At 38.6% G+C, this 15630-nt stretch overlaps 1 protein-coding gene across 1 annotated transcript in view; it reads left to right on the forward strand.

Moving 5' to 3' along the window:
- The first annotated feature begins 2157 nt into the window (after nucleotides 1-2157).
- Nucleotides 2158-15630, forward strand: part of Aldh7A1 (aldehyde dehydrogenase 7 family member A1) — a 34296-nt gene continuing 20823 nt past the window's right edge. The window contains exons 1-2 of the mRNA XM_068360118.1: nucleotides 2158-2380; nucleotides 8905-9012. Of these exons, the coding sequence (XP_068216219.1) occupies nucleotides 2201-2380; nucleotides 8905-9012 (288 nt within the window). The 5' untranslated portion in view covers nucleotides 2158-2200. The remainder of the gene's footprint in view (nucleotides 2381-8904; nucleotides 9013-15630) is intronic.

Raw genomic sequence — 15630 nt, forward strand, 5'->3', positions numbered from 1 at the left:
TATATATATATATCAAGTAAGAAAATTTTATATTTTAAGAAATTTCCGGGTTACTTGACTTCATTTTTAGAAATATACAAATGATTAGCGACATGGTTTACACTTGATGACGTCATCTCGTTGGTTCCCCTCACTAGCTAAAATTGCCAAACCACATATTATTTTGTGGTCTCCTATTTTAATGTGTATATGTATTTCATGAAATAATCATGTATTATTTAACATTCATTATGTAAAGACATTTAACGTGAAATAACCAGGTTAAACAAACTAACGAATACCCAAAGAGTTGGGTATTCAGTAGCATCGCTGGGCAGATGGAAATTTCCACATCGTGTATCATGAAAATTCCACAATATCATATTAGCAACTAATTTTATTCTGTTATATCTCATTAGAATAAATAGAATCACTACTCAAATTGAAAAATAGAACGATAATCTAAGGGCATCGCGTCTGAAAATCATTAAGCAAAAGAAAAGAAAAAAAAAATACAATCAACTGAAAGTTGTGAGTTGCCAATTTATCAGTCTGTGTGACGTCGGCGTTAACTTGACCTTGGCACACCAAACGCCAAAGCCCTGCGGGTGAGGATAGGGATCAGCGTGCCCCTATGGGGCCATGGACACCACGAGGCTTGTAATACCGAATCCCAACTTGAGAGGGGGGGGGGGGGGGGGGGGAGATTGTATGGCTGTCTGAGGGGAATAGGAAAGGAAGATATGGCAACTTACAGATAAGTGCTCGCAGGGGTAGGCCTTACCTAGGGGGTAAACTAAGCCTAATTTCTGTTGAAGAAGCATTTATATATATATATATATATATATATATATATATATATATATATATATATATATATATTATATATATATATATATATATATATTATATATATATATATATATATATATACCTATTCTTTTCGCAAATGCTCAGATCTCCCCTTCCCTTGGAGTGGGGGTAGGGGTGAGGAGTCATGCACTGGTATATATATAGCCATCATTTTTATGTGTCACGCACACACACGCACATATATATAGGCCTATATATATATATATATATATATATATATATATATATATATATATATATAAATGCTAATATCACTAATGAAAAATAATCTAAAAATTTTACGGTCTAATATGACTTACATTGCTCTCTCTCTCTCTCTCTCTCTCTCTCTCTCTCTCTCTCTCTCTCTCTCTCTCTCTCTCTCTCTCATTCCAACCACTTCACCCAATTTATTTTGTCATATATTACCCACTTCCTAATAGGATTTTGGAAATGTACAAATTGACACACACACACACACACATATATATATATATATATATATATATATATATATATGTATATATATATATATATATATATATATATATATATATATATATATATATATATATATATATATATATATATATATAGAGAGAGAGAGAGAGAGAGAGAGAGAGAGAGAGAGAGAGAGAGAGAGAGAGAGAGAGAGAGAGAGAGAGAGAGAGAGATACATTGGCCCACATATATTGCCTAATTGATTCTAGTTTTGATGTAGTCACATTTTGAGTCTGATGGTAACATTTAAACTAAATCAAATGATAAATACTTTAAAAGACTTCAAATAGCTTAACAATTGTTTGTTTGGTTGAGAGAGAGAGAGAGAGAGAGAGAGAGAGAGAGAGAGAGAGAGAGAGAGAGAGAGAGAGAGAGAGAGAGAGAGAGAGAGAGACGAGGGGAAGTAATTCGATTTTTCATTAAAGGCTTATCGGTTTCTCCAGAAGAGATTTAGACGGCGTAGTCTCCCCTAACACATATTGTTCGAGTTGTTTTTCATCGATAATTACTAATTCTAAAGTTACATTTGTCATCAATTGATTATTCTAAAACAAACGACCCAACAACGAAATGCCTATAACTAGGAGACACCGTTAGAGTTATCAGTTCACCTTAAATATATAATTAATCTACCGTCGATAGATTGCTTGGTAACATAGAAATTGTTTCTTTGCACGAATCTAGTATTCAGTGACCTTGAAATAAATGCGAAGTTTATGCCCAACGAACAAATGAAGTATTTAGTATTTAAATAGCTTTTATACGAGATAAATAGGCATCTGGCCAAGGACCAAAAGTTAACATTGTGGCACTTTGTCGCAGCTAGACTCGGCCTTTCAGACGTCTACTACAACGAGCCCAAGCCGGCATGGCTCCTCTCTTAGCTCGGCTACCAGCAACCGTCCCACGATTCCCTCTCCTCTTCGCCAGGGCAATGTCTTCCGCCGGGTACCTCATTAACGAGCCCAAATATGCCTTCCTGAAGGATCTGGGACTCGGGGAGAGCAATAAAGGCGTCTACAACGGCAAATGGTTCGCCAATGGAGAGGTGAGAAGTGTTAAAATAGAATTTGTTATTGTTTTGAATCTTCATAACTATTAGCAAGTGTTCGTATGTGATGTTTAGATGATGTCTTAGGCGAATAACATCACTTGTGTACGATGACATCTATTTTTGACGGTTATATTTAATAGGAAATATACAGACGTAATTTATGTTACGTAATTGGTCAGTGTGGTTTCTACGGCTAAGTTAATTTTAGACGAAACCTTAGAAGATCATTGTTCGGAACACGAGTTACGGAGTCGAAGTCGGTATTGTTCGTTTGCGTCATATTATTTTTGTATTTTTATAAACGATCTTATCATTTGATAAAGTAACTCAAGGTTCTTCTAAAATTAAAGTTTAAATTTCAAGGCCAACTATCACGTTTGTTCATTTATAAATCTCGTGGGAAATGTGATGTAGTACAGTGCCAAATGACATGTTCGCTCTCATTGGTCAAGGAGTTGCATGAGCTGCTCCTGATTAGTTGTTTCTAAGGGCGCGTATTTCTTATGGGCGGGGCTAATGCTCTTTTATGATCTTGCAATGTTGCAAGTGCTTAATTTTATTTTTATCTGTTATTGTTATCGGTAAATAGAACAGAACTAATGTACAAATGATAATGTATTATAAATGCCTCTCTCTCTCTCTCTCTCTCTCTCTCTCTCTCTCCTCTCTCTCTCTCTCTCTCTCTCTCTCTCTCTCTCTCAATACTTGGCAATGATGGTTATGCAAGACACGTTTGTGAGTTTTTTTTAAATCTCTCTCTCTCTCTCTCTCTCTCTCTCTCTCTCTCTCTCTCTCTCTCTCTCTCTCTCTCTCTCTCTCTCTCTCTCAATTCTTGGCAATGATGGTTATGCAAGACACGTTTGTGAGTTTTTTTAAATCTCTCTCTCTCTCTCTCTCTCTCTCTCTCTCTCTCTCTCTCTCTCTCTCTCTCTCTCTCTCTCTCTCTCTCTATGGTACCCTCATTCTATCAATTAAACCTTTTGAATAGCAATGACCCATAGACCCCTTTCTACATCTTAGACATTATGCCATAATTCAGTGTTATTTTGTTAATTCAATTTTGTTACTATACTTTGTGTTAATTTATTTTCCATTCAAAATTTTAATAATGGTTAATATGTTTTGTTGATATTTTTTCAGTTCTTCAAAATTTTAATAATGGTTAATAATATATTTTGATATTTTTTCAGTTTCTTTTGAAATTTAAGGATGAATGTAGAAGTGGCCTAACCTTAGTTTTATTATTATTATTATTATTATTATTATTATTATTATTATTATTATTACAATTTTGTAAGGTCCCACCAGTCTCATTAATAATGTAAATTCACTCCAGTTAAAACCAACTTCTCATTAATTTCAATATATGCCATCTTGATAATTATACTACTGTAAAGAAAGAGAGTAATGAAATTGCACTTACTTATTCTTGAGATAGTTTGCTGTTGTAGAGATTATTATTATTATTTATTATTATTATTATTATTATTATTATTATTATTACTACTACTTGCTTAGTTACAACCCTAGTTGGAAAAGCATGATGCTAGAAGCCCAGGGGATCCAATTAGGAAAATAGATCAGTGAGGAAAGGAAACAAGGAAAAATAAAATGTTTTAAGAAGAGTAACAACCTTAGAATAAATATCTCCGATATAAACTATGAAAACTTTAACAAAACAAGAGGAAGAGAAATAAGATATACCAGTGTGCCTGAGTCTACCCTCAAGCAAGAGAACTCCAACCCAAGACAGTGGAAGACCATGGTATTAAGGCTATGACACTACCCAAGACTATAGAGAACAATGGCTCGATTTTGGAGTGTCCTCCTAGAAGAGCTGCCTACCATACCTTAAGAGTCTCTTCTACCCTTACCAAGAGGAAAGTGGCCTCTGAACAATTACAGTGCAGTAAACCCGTGGGTTTAGAAGAATTTTCTTGGTAATTTCTGTGTTGTCAGATGTATGAGGACAGAGGAGAATATGTAAAGAATAGGCCAGACTATTTGTTGTGTATGTGTAGGCTAAGGGAAAATGAGCCATAACGAGAAAGGAGGATCCAATGTAATACTGTCTGGCCAGTCAAAAGACCCCATAACACTAGCAGTAATATCTCAATGGGGGGCTGGTGCCCTGGCCAACCTACTACTCAAATATGTAATGTAATATGAATTTATACCTTGTGGCTTAGTGATGGTTTGGGAGACCATTCAGTACCACTGGGCAATAATAGATGGAATTGAAAGGCTAAAAAGTGGTGTCTATGCCTTAGTGAGTGTGCGTACCCTTATTGATGCCTACAGTGCATTATTTTTTAGTTCGGACTATGGTTCTGTTATTTTACTTGGGGAAGTTTATAAATTATTTGCTTCATCCTTTTATGGAATGCTTTCATCAAAGCTGGATATGGCTGTTTAAAACTTATAATGGTAGATATATGATACTTTTATGTCTAGCTAAATACATGAACTTGATATTTTTCCAACTCTGTCTTGTGTTATATGTATTTCAGGCCTTGATTGTGGCATACCACCTGTTTGAGTTTTTGAATCCCCCCCTTATAAAAAAAAAAACAATCTTGGGGGACCTAAGTAGAAAATTGGGGTTTTTGGATAGAGATATGGCAAAGTCAAGCAATTTGCATCAATAATAATGGTCATGAATTCATGATAGATGAAAGATAACCTGTTGGAAAATTTATATAATTCATGTAAGTGGTGTCAATGTATCAATTTCCAAAGTTATGACTGGAAAACCACATTTTAAAAGGGAAAATGTCACAAGAGCACCATCTAATCTAAAGGTTCAAACCTGACCCAACCTAGGAGTCTTAAGCTAGCCATACACCTGCAGATTTGATTGCTCATGATCAACAGATATGGAATGCGAGAGATGAAATCTGCCGCTCTACTCGCCACTAACTGCGCAAACTAAATCGCTCGGATATCCAACTCCACCTCCCGTGTGTGTTCAGCAGTAATCTTATCTACAAGGGGATGCAACCCTTCCGCTTAGATTGTCATACCCTTACCTGTCCCTTACACTGCCGTATCCTTGCCCGCCCTTTAGACTGCCGTAGCCTTGCCCGCCCCTTAGACTGCCGTAGCCTTGCCCGCCCCTTAGACTGCCGTAGCCTTGCCCGCCCCTTAGACTGCCGTAGCCTTGCCCGCCCCTTAGACTGCCGTAGCCTTGCCCGCCCCTTAGACTGCCGTAGCCTTGCCCGCCCCTTAGACTGCCGTAGCCTTGCCCGCCCCTTAGACTGCCGTAGCCTTGCCCGCCCCTTAGACTGCCGTAGCCTTGCCCGCCCCTTAGACTGCCGTAGCCTTGCCCGCCCCTTAGACTGCCGTAGCCTTGCCCGCCCCTTAGACTGCCGTAGCCTTGCCCGCCCCTTAGACTGTCGTAGCCATATCACATTGCCTACGTGCTATCATTTGTAAGACTCCTCACAAGCAGTAGGCCTTCACACATGCATCTACGTACCGGTCAGTGCCACTCTTTTACGTTTGCGTGTCTGGAACTGAAGCGTCTGGTATTTCTCTTTCCTCTGAGGGCACGGGAGCTGGGAGCACTTCTGTCTTGAGGAGTCAGACTTTCAAGCTGTTGTCCCTTCATCTACACCCATTTCAGTTCTTGATCTGGTATGCGAATACACAGGTGGTTTTCTTGAACTACTGTGTGCATAGAGACTACCTCTCTCTTGTGAGAGTTGTTGTTCTGGGACTTAATCATCCCAACACCAGATTCTGAGTTGGTGAACAATCTTTGCATTCTTCTATATTTTGACACCTAATTTGTGTGTTCAATGACCTTGAAGAGGCAACATAGGCAGACTCTTCTCAACCAATTTAACTAGCAGAGTCCATGCTGCTGGCAGGGACCATGATGGAGAGACTAGCATGAGCATGACATTCTCACCCAAATTGTTGCCATTGCCAGCCTCCAAACATGTTGAACACTGGGCAATTGTTGTTGTGTGCTTGGTCACAATCCAGGATTTGAATAGTTTTGGGACGAGAAATGAGTACCACTGCAGTTGATTCCAGTATTCTGTTCTCTAGTCCCAGATCATCGTCAGTATCCAAGGATGCCGTCCAACATCCCTGGAATTCTAGCCACTTGTACCTTTCAGCCCATTTTTCCATTTTGCCGATCACTCAACACGGTTGTTCATATAGAGGCTCGGCGTGACCTTGATCGCTCCCAAGTGTCCACATTGAATGGTATCTGATGCAGCTGTTTTCTATCTTCCTTGGTCGAGGAAGTTTACCACTCTGCCCTCTAAGTTTTTAACTAGGATTTAGGCCTGGACCCTTTGCAAGAATCGACAAGACTCCTGAGGAGCTAGAGACAATTTTTCCCTACTAAGGAGCTTAAACCGCTTGGAATGCGTTATGATTAATCAGGTCCCTGAAGCAGACCAGCTTGGGCCCGTGGAACAATCGGCAGATAAGGCTTCAACCCTTGACTGTTCTCTTCTAGTCTAGTCCTCGGGGAGTGATTAGGCAATTGGTATAGCTTTTCCTGCATTGCAAGTAATTTTGAATGATAGAATGAGGTTTCAATTTTCTTGGTTTTTGAGTTTGGGTGTAGGACCTAGGAATGCTGTTCTTGACTTGGTTCTCCTTCATCTCTTCCCTTCAAGAAGTGACTTCTCTTCTTGTCCTAGGAGGGAACAAAATTTCTCCTTATAGAAACAGAATGAATAGAAGGAAGAGATCTTGGAACCCTGCTTTTTTACTTAGTGGGACAATCAGATTTGCTTTCCCTGCTATTGAGGAAGGACCATCCTGGATTAAAACGCACAAAGTCACATATATCTATCCCAGCTTTCTGGAAGAACTTGTAATTTTGTGAAGTTCTTGAAGAAGACAGGAGTTTGGTAATGAAAGACAATCTTCGCTGCCCACAGGTCCCTCAATACCTTTATCTTTAGCCCGGTGGTAGTTGCTCATCAGATCGTGTAGCAAACTAGCTCCTTCAAGGGAAAGTAAACCTCTTCTCTAAGATTTGCCTTTTTCTTCTTTCTTCCTGTTTCCTTGGTGTACAGCAGTCCATTATTTGCTGGACCGGATGGTAGATGCAGGTAAGCTCCAGAGTAGAGCAACTTTTTTTTAAAAAGTTTTTAGAAATATCTCCCATCCTCTCAGATGAGGGCGAGGATGGGTAAATGTATGTGAACCCATTTCTCATAAATGACGATACAATAGACTTTCAATATATCCTTCTCATGGATATAGATTCTTTCTTGATAATCTGCCAGTCCCTGTTTGTTACTTAGACTAGCACCTGCCAAATCTTCCTCCTAAGGTAGTTAGGAAGTTGACTGGAGTCTTTTCACTTTCTCTCTTGTACAGGACGCAAGTGCTTTGACATTTCCTCGGAGAGTAATCTAGCCAGTTTGGTTATAGGAACTTCTCTCCTTGCTAATTGATTGATTGATTGATTTTGGGTTTTCTGGCATCCTGACATCAAATATCATTGATGCTGAGCCTCCTCCGTCCTAAGAAGTTGCTTATTAAAGGACAAATGTTTATATTTGTTTGGGAAAAAAAATCACATTTCTGAAGTAATTTGTATTTTTTCCTAATTATACAAACCAGAGTCCTTTAAGTTGCTCTCTTGCTTTTAAGTTACATTCTCCAACTAAACTATCACACCAGTCCAAAGTGGAATCTTGGTGGCATCTTGGGTTGGTGGTGCTTGCTACCGCCACCTCGTAAGTTCCAACAGGCGTATCTAGCTCTGCTGAAAGCATTCTCCTATTGAAGGACTTGTTTGTATAGTTAGGAAAAATACTACTTTTTTAAAGTGTCAGTAATGTCATATATTTTTTGACAGGTCTGTATAGTTTGTGTAACAACAATTATTTAATACAGAATTTTTTTCTATGACATGTTATGTTGAAAAATTTGGTGTGGTTACTTATCGATGGGTCAAGTTTATGGAGTTGCAGGGATCCAGTATGATAAAAATCATAACGTCATATCATTACCACTACTTTGAGATTTGGCTAAAATTAGTGCTTTGTGCATATTATTGGGGATGAAGTTGAACCCTAACAAAACTCAAAGTATGACTGCAAGTAGGTCAAGGATAGTAGCTCCTCAACATCCAGATCTTTGCATTGACTTGTCTTTTTACTACTATATAGTATATGCAGCTCCTCAAGAATTCAAGTTGTGATTCTTGATCGCAAATATAGATTTGATACTCGTTCAGTGGTTTCATGGGTTTAGCAGTAATTTTATCAATAACCCTAGTACCACTTCTAAATGAACATAAGCTGATAATAATTAACTATAATTCTAGCTTATAGGAAACCATTCTGAAATTTATCTCATTTAATAAATTCATCAATAGATTGCATTGTTCTTTAAATTTACAGAATAATGGGTTATGTTATTCCTAATGCTTTTAATATTTTCCTTTATGGGGGGGGAGGGAGGCAGTAATGGATCTGATAAAATCTAAGGTACATCTGTTAAATTGAAATACAGCAGTTTCAATTCTTACTTTACAGACAGTAACATCCTTCTGCCCAGCGAATAAACGTCCCATCGCCCAGGTCCAACAGGGCACAGTAGATGACCTCAATGCTTGCGTACAAGCTGGGAAGGAAGCATGGCAGGTAAGTTCCAGGACTTCTATCATATCATGTTAATAGATTACACTAAATCGGTCAAATAGAAGATGTCATGGTTGGAGGGCACACATAACCCTTTTACCCCCAGGCTATTTGGAACTTTCCAACCCTTAACCCCCAGGGGTTATATTTTTTCAAGCACATTTTGCAGTATATTTCTTTTAAATTTCTCTAACAGCCTTAATTTTCATCATAGAGAGGTCAGGTTGGTCTCATTCTCTTGGAAAATGCCTGAAGTTTCTCAAAAAAATTATCAAAAATATGCAAAAAAAAATGTAAATAGCATTTTTTTGCAAGGATGTATCGGTACGACGTCCATGGTGGTAAAGGGATGAGTTTTGTGAAACGTACCAGTACGTCCTTTGGGGGTAATTGGGTTAAACTACAAAGTGAAGTTATTGTTATGGTTAATTTGAGCAACCCTGTCATTGTGGGAAAGGTGGAAGGTTGTGTATAGTAAATTACCTTCTTGTTAGGCACTTTCTTCTTTATGGTTGGATAAAGTTTTCAGCTTCCAAATATATTCTATATCTAGAAAATGTCAAAGGGCCTAAGTCTAGATGCTGCTGAGGGTTTGAACTCGACAAGATATTAAGGCTATTCATTAACCATACTTAGTAATTTGTTTAGGCCTCCCTCTTCCTTAGCGCTCCATTTAACAGTTGTTCATTCACTAAATATAAACCCTTGTGCTCTTTATTTTATTATTATCCTTATTATTGTTGTTACTATATTATTATTATTATTATTATTATTATTATTGAAGCCGGAAGACTAGCCATAAAACTTTTAGCAAGGTGTAACTACCCTACTGCTAGTTAGTGGGGAAAGGGGGTAGTACCAGCTACCACACACACACACACACACACACACACACACACACACACACACACACACACACACACACACACACACTGGTGTCTCGTCAATTTTGCTTTTGGCTTGGTTGATAGTGGAAGTTTCTCTCCACGGCCCATACTGACGGGCTATTAGAGGCTCCTCTTTTCTTTGCCTTCTCTCTTCAGGTTGTGAGTGTTTTCTTCAATTTGGTGTTGTCCTGGACCTGAGGGATGCAAGTGTGGTACCTTCATGTCTCCGGTTGAGACAGACCCCCATTCGCTGTGCTCGACCTGCCGAGGATGACCTTGTAACCATGACGTGACCTGTGAGGAGTGTAGGGAGTGGCCATTCTCCATGTGTGAGAGGGGTCTATTAGGATGCGTAAGAAGTCGAAGAGGGATTCTTCTCCTACGGGGTCATCCTTAAAGTTGAAGAAACCTCGCCTTCCTTCCTCCACTCTTTGATCACGGCCCAAAGCTCCTCCATGATTGGCCTCCCCAGGGGATCAGTAGAGCAGGAGTGGTGACCCTTTAACCCCGGGACAACCCTTAAGTTTGAAGGACAGTGCTACCTCCCTTAGCGAAGCGGCACCTCTCTTCTACGCAAGGAGTCCTCTTTTTTTTTTTTTTTTTTTTTTTTTTTTTTTTTTTTTTTTTTTTTTTTTTTTTTTTTTTTTTTTTTTTTTTCTCCAATCTTTTGCAGGTGTGGCCTAAATTGGGTATCGCTAGTCCCCTGTCGATTTTTTTTTTTTTTTTTTTTTTCCCCCCAATCTTTTGCAGGTGTGGCCTAAATTGGGTATCGCTAGTCCCCTGTCGATGGAAGGTTTGCTTGAGCTGTTGCAGGCGGGAGCATAGAGGAAGTGCAGATGTTGACTTTGATCATCTTCCTAGAGGCTGTGAAAGTTTTTCACCGGTGCAGTCTCTAGTGTCCGTGACCGTCGCAGTCTACTCAGTCCTGTATCAGGCTTCTCTGGATGTTTTGCCCGCCACAGTTCCAGCTCAGCATGCCGACGATGCACTTCCCCTTCTTCTAAATTCGTCCTGCCGGCGGAGGGTGGCTAAAGTCCGAGTCCTGCTCTTGTCCCTCTTGAGGGACGACTTTCCCATTCGCTGGTTAGGTCCTGCTTGGAGTTTTCTCTGCCGCACTGGTCTATGAAAAGGTGTATTGGTTCGTCCCTAGTATTTAAGAACTACTATTGACGCAGGTGCTGCAAGCTAGTCTGTGGAAGCAACATACGACCTTCACTGCTCGCTATATGCAAAAGGTGACCCACAGGAACATTGAGGTGTTCTCCATCGGTCTTGTGGTGGCTGCAGCACGAGTGGTTTAAACACATCAAGCTCCTTGATGGACAAGTAGCAGATGGTAAAGGGCACAGGTTACTCGTGATTAAGTATGGGTTGAATGATAAGAATGATTGGCTCTTTCTTTCTTCTATTTTCCCCTCTCGTGGGCAACAACGCCTATGGCATTCACAAAGTGGGCAGACAAGCTGACCTCCTGTGTCTGCAGGTAATATCTATTCCCCTTGTGTAACTTGGTATAGAAATATATACTTGTTGCATCCCCATACCCCTTGTGAGGTGGGATTGGGTAACTTCTATGGTTGGTTCAAAGAAACTTACGATTTCTGAGAATTCTTACCTAGACTAGTCACATTGCTAGTATCACACAATAACACGGATTGCTCTGGCCGCTAAAGTGTGCTATCGCACAAGAGTTTTAGTGAGGTGTCAGGGTGGTTCTCCTTATGTGTGCATAGCAAGGGGAAAATCCCAGGTCAGAAACCAACCAGTTGGTTAGGACTTTCACCCACCTTTGGGGTGAGTCTTCCCTAATAAAGAGCAAAAGGGTTTATATTTAGTGATGAAACAATTGAAAAATTTAAAAGTAATTTGTACATTTTGTAATGATACAAACCTTGAGCTTTTTATACAAATTTGGCCCTAGAATTGTTCAAAGTTTGGTTTATATTTGATATGGATATTTTCAAATAACAGTCAAAGGTCAATAGGAATTTACCATTGCCAAATGATTGTTTTACAAACTCCTTGTTTACTGTTTTTGGTCTTCATTCACTTCATTTTCTTTCCTTTTAATTATGTAATTTTTTTTTATTGTAATGGGTGGCAAAGCTAAAGGTTTATTGGGGGGGGACATATCTACTGTCTTGTTAAAATGGTGGCTGTAATCATAACAAAAGCAGAATGCTACAAAAGTACTGTAAAAAGATAATTGTTACCCTACTCAACAAAAAGATAATGTATCTGCAACATTTTTGAACTAGAGTAAATCATCAGTGTACACATTCTACAATTTATAAACTGTGCGCGTAAGATTTCTTTACTTTCACTAATACTAAGCCTTTAAATGAAAAGCCAAGAATGTTAGACTTAACTGCATTTGTTCCCATACTAAAAAACCTTTAGCTATTTATATTGGATATTATTTCGGCGAAAGCTGGAAGGCAGCCATTACCTCGGCGAAAGCTGGAAGGCAGCCATTACCTCGGCGAAAGCTGGAAGGCAGCCATTACCTCGGCGAAAGCTGGAAGGCAGCCATTACCTCGGCGAAAGCTGGAAGGCAGCCATTACCTCGGCGAAAGCTGGAAGGCAGCCATTACCTCGGCGAAAGCTGGAAGGCAGCCATTACCTCGGCGAAAGCTGGAAGGCAGCCATTACCTCGGCGAAAGCTGGAAGGCAGCCATTACCTCGGCGAAAGCTGGAAGGCAGCCATTACCTCGGCGAAAGCTGGAAGGCAGCCATTACCTCGGCGAAAGCTGGAAGGCAGCCATTAGATTTTGTGTGAGAGGTAGCAACCCTACCTAACCACTAATAGTGGGTAGGTAGAGGATGGTTGGGGAGTACCGAGCCACCTATATCTACTCATGGTTCAATGAACCACGTCACTTTTTACTTTTAGTTGGGAGAGAGCGGACGTCTCATCTCTCTCCCTTCAAGGCTCAGCCATTTACCACTATTGCCTTGCGCTCATTCTTTTCTTTACAGATATGACGAGTTTTTACGTGACACTCCATTCCAGAGTAATGTGGCGGTTTCAAATGTCTATGTTTGTTCTGTGAGTTATTGGAAGGATTCCTCGTCGCTGACGATTCCTCGAAGGGGTTTTTTCTTTTCCCTCGACATCGGGTTGTGAGGTCAGTGGCTGTATCTGTGGCTGACATCTTAGCTGTCGACTAAGTCTACCTCCCATTCGCCCTTCCTTCGTCTTCTGCTCAATAGCTTAAATTACACGGTCACGGTCACGATACAAACGCTTGTGACCATGAATGTGAGGCCAGTCTCTACAACCCTTAATATAGCGCTGAATGGCCTTTGATGCCCCAGTGCTTGGCTTAATGCCTAAATCCCATATTCAATTCAATTCATACAACCCTTAACCCTGGATAGGTACGGTCCTCGGACACCCCTTTAAGGGTATACTCGGACGCGAACGACCCCGACGCCAAAAAAAATTCTTGAAAAATCAGTTTTTGCAGTAACCTCCTTTTTTCTTTTGCCAAAAAAAACTTCAATGAATGCTTAAAACAACTGTAAAGATAAATACTACTCATCTGCAGAAAAACTATTTATTATAAATATTTTAAAAAATTAAGTAGAAAAAAAAAAAGACCTGACATAAAAATTCATAAAAAAAAGTTTATACATATATACACAAATCCTTTTAGGAATTGATTCTTGAATGTTTAGGACACATCTTGATGTATTTTGGATGAAGTCAGACCCATGGAGGTGAAGGTCTGAAATGAGAAAAAATGGGTAACTTTTTTTGGCCAAAAAAAATTGTCCAAATTTCATGAATTTTTTTGGGTACCCAAATGAAATAGGAAGTGGCTAATTTTTTTAGGGAATAAACATATGTTATCCTAAAATAGAAATATGTAAAAAAATCTTCATTATTTTGTAAATTACATTTATATCAGGGGCCATATCTAAAGGTAATTTTTTGAGTACTTGGAAATTTCGTAGAAAAATACATATATTTAATATATAATATGATATTTATGCAGGTAAAAATATACCAAAATATCACAAATTCTATAGGGAACAAGAATATATATAGATAGGGCAGCTTACGCTTCGGATATGTCCACAAAATGGCCGCCAACCACACTGACTCAGACTCCCTAATCTGCCACTTGAAATGTAGGAAGGGTATGTCAATTTCAAGGTGTTATTTACTAATCTAATTATTATTGGATATGCATAAAAATTGTATGGTGGGTTGCTGGATAATTGTCGATTATTTTTACGACTATAAAATTAAAATTCTGACCCAAAAAATTTTTTTTGAAGGGAAATAAAATCGAAAAAAAAAAATGTAAAACAATATTTTAGCTAAAAAAATTTGATGATATTCAATCAAAAAAAAAGTAAACAAAATTTTCCGACAAATAAACATCTAGAGGAATCATTACTCTGTGATAGTTCCTTAGTACGTAGTAATTTTGAAAGAATTGGGAAAAAACGAAAAAATGGCAATCACCGGAAAATCGAACACATACCTATATATACGCCATATCTGGCTAAAAAAAAGATAGGCATGGGTAGCCAGATCATCTAGAAACACTTTCCAACACTATAAAAATATAAGTTTTGCGACACTACTTGCCAATTCCTTACGGTAACATGACTAAGCAAAAAAATGCAAAACAAATAAAAAGGGGCACTCGTGGAAAAATGGCCATTCTAATATACGGCATTTCAGAAAAAAAAAATTTCAGCCACGTGCTAGGCAAACCATCAAGGCATATTTTCCGACAAATAAACATATAAATGAAATATTACTCTGTGATAGTTCCTTAGTACGTAGTAATTTTGAAAGAAATGGGAAAAAACGAAAAAATGGCAATCACAGGAAAATCGAACACATACTTATATATACGCCATATCTGGCTAAAAAAAAAATAGGCATGGGTAGCCAGATCATCTAGAAACACTTTCCAACACTATAAAAATATAAGTTTTGCGACACTACTTGCCAATTCCTTACGGTAACATGACTAAGCAAAAAAATGCAAAACAAATAAAAAGTTGCACTCGCGGAAAAATGCCCAACATTCTAATATACGGCATCTCAGATAAAAAAAAAGACATGCACGTGTTAGCCCAACCATCAAGGTACACTTTCTAACACATAAACATGAAAAAAAAATCAATAATATACGGCAATTCCTTACTACGTAGTAATTTTTACAAATATTGAAAAAAAAACAGAAATTGGCAACCGCAGTTAAATACCCAATATACCAATAACTACGTCGTATCTGACAAAAACAAAATCACGCATGGGTAGCCAGATCATCTAGACACACTTTCCAACACTAAAAAAGCAAAAGTTTTACGACACTATTTCGCAATATCTTACGGAAAAATGACTTGGCAAGAAAATTAAAAAAAATTAAAAAGGGACACTCGCGGTAAAATGCCCGACATTCTAATATACGACATCTCGGATAAAAAAAAAGACATGCACGTGTTAGCCCAACCATCAAGGCACACTTTCTAACACATAAACATGAAAAAAAAAATGAATAATATACGGCAATTCCTTACTACGTAGTAATTTTTACAAATATTGAAAAAAAACAGAAATTGGTAACCGCAGTTAAATACCCAATATACCAATAACTACGTCGTATCTGACCAAAACAAAGTCATGCATGGGTAGCCAGATCATCTAGACACACTTTCCAACACTAAACAAGCAAAAGTTTTACGACACTATTTGGCAATATCTTAC

The sequence above is a fragment of the Palaemon carinicauda genome, chromosome 36, assembly GCF_036898095.1.
Source record: "Palaemon carinicauda isolate YSFRI2023 chromosome 36, ASM3689809v2, whole genome shotgun sequence".
In the NCBI taxonomy this organism is placed as follows: domain Eukaryota; kingdom Metazoa; phylum Arthropoda; class Malacostraca; order Decapoda; family Palaemonidae; genus Palaemon; species Palaemon carinicauda.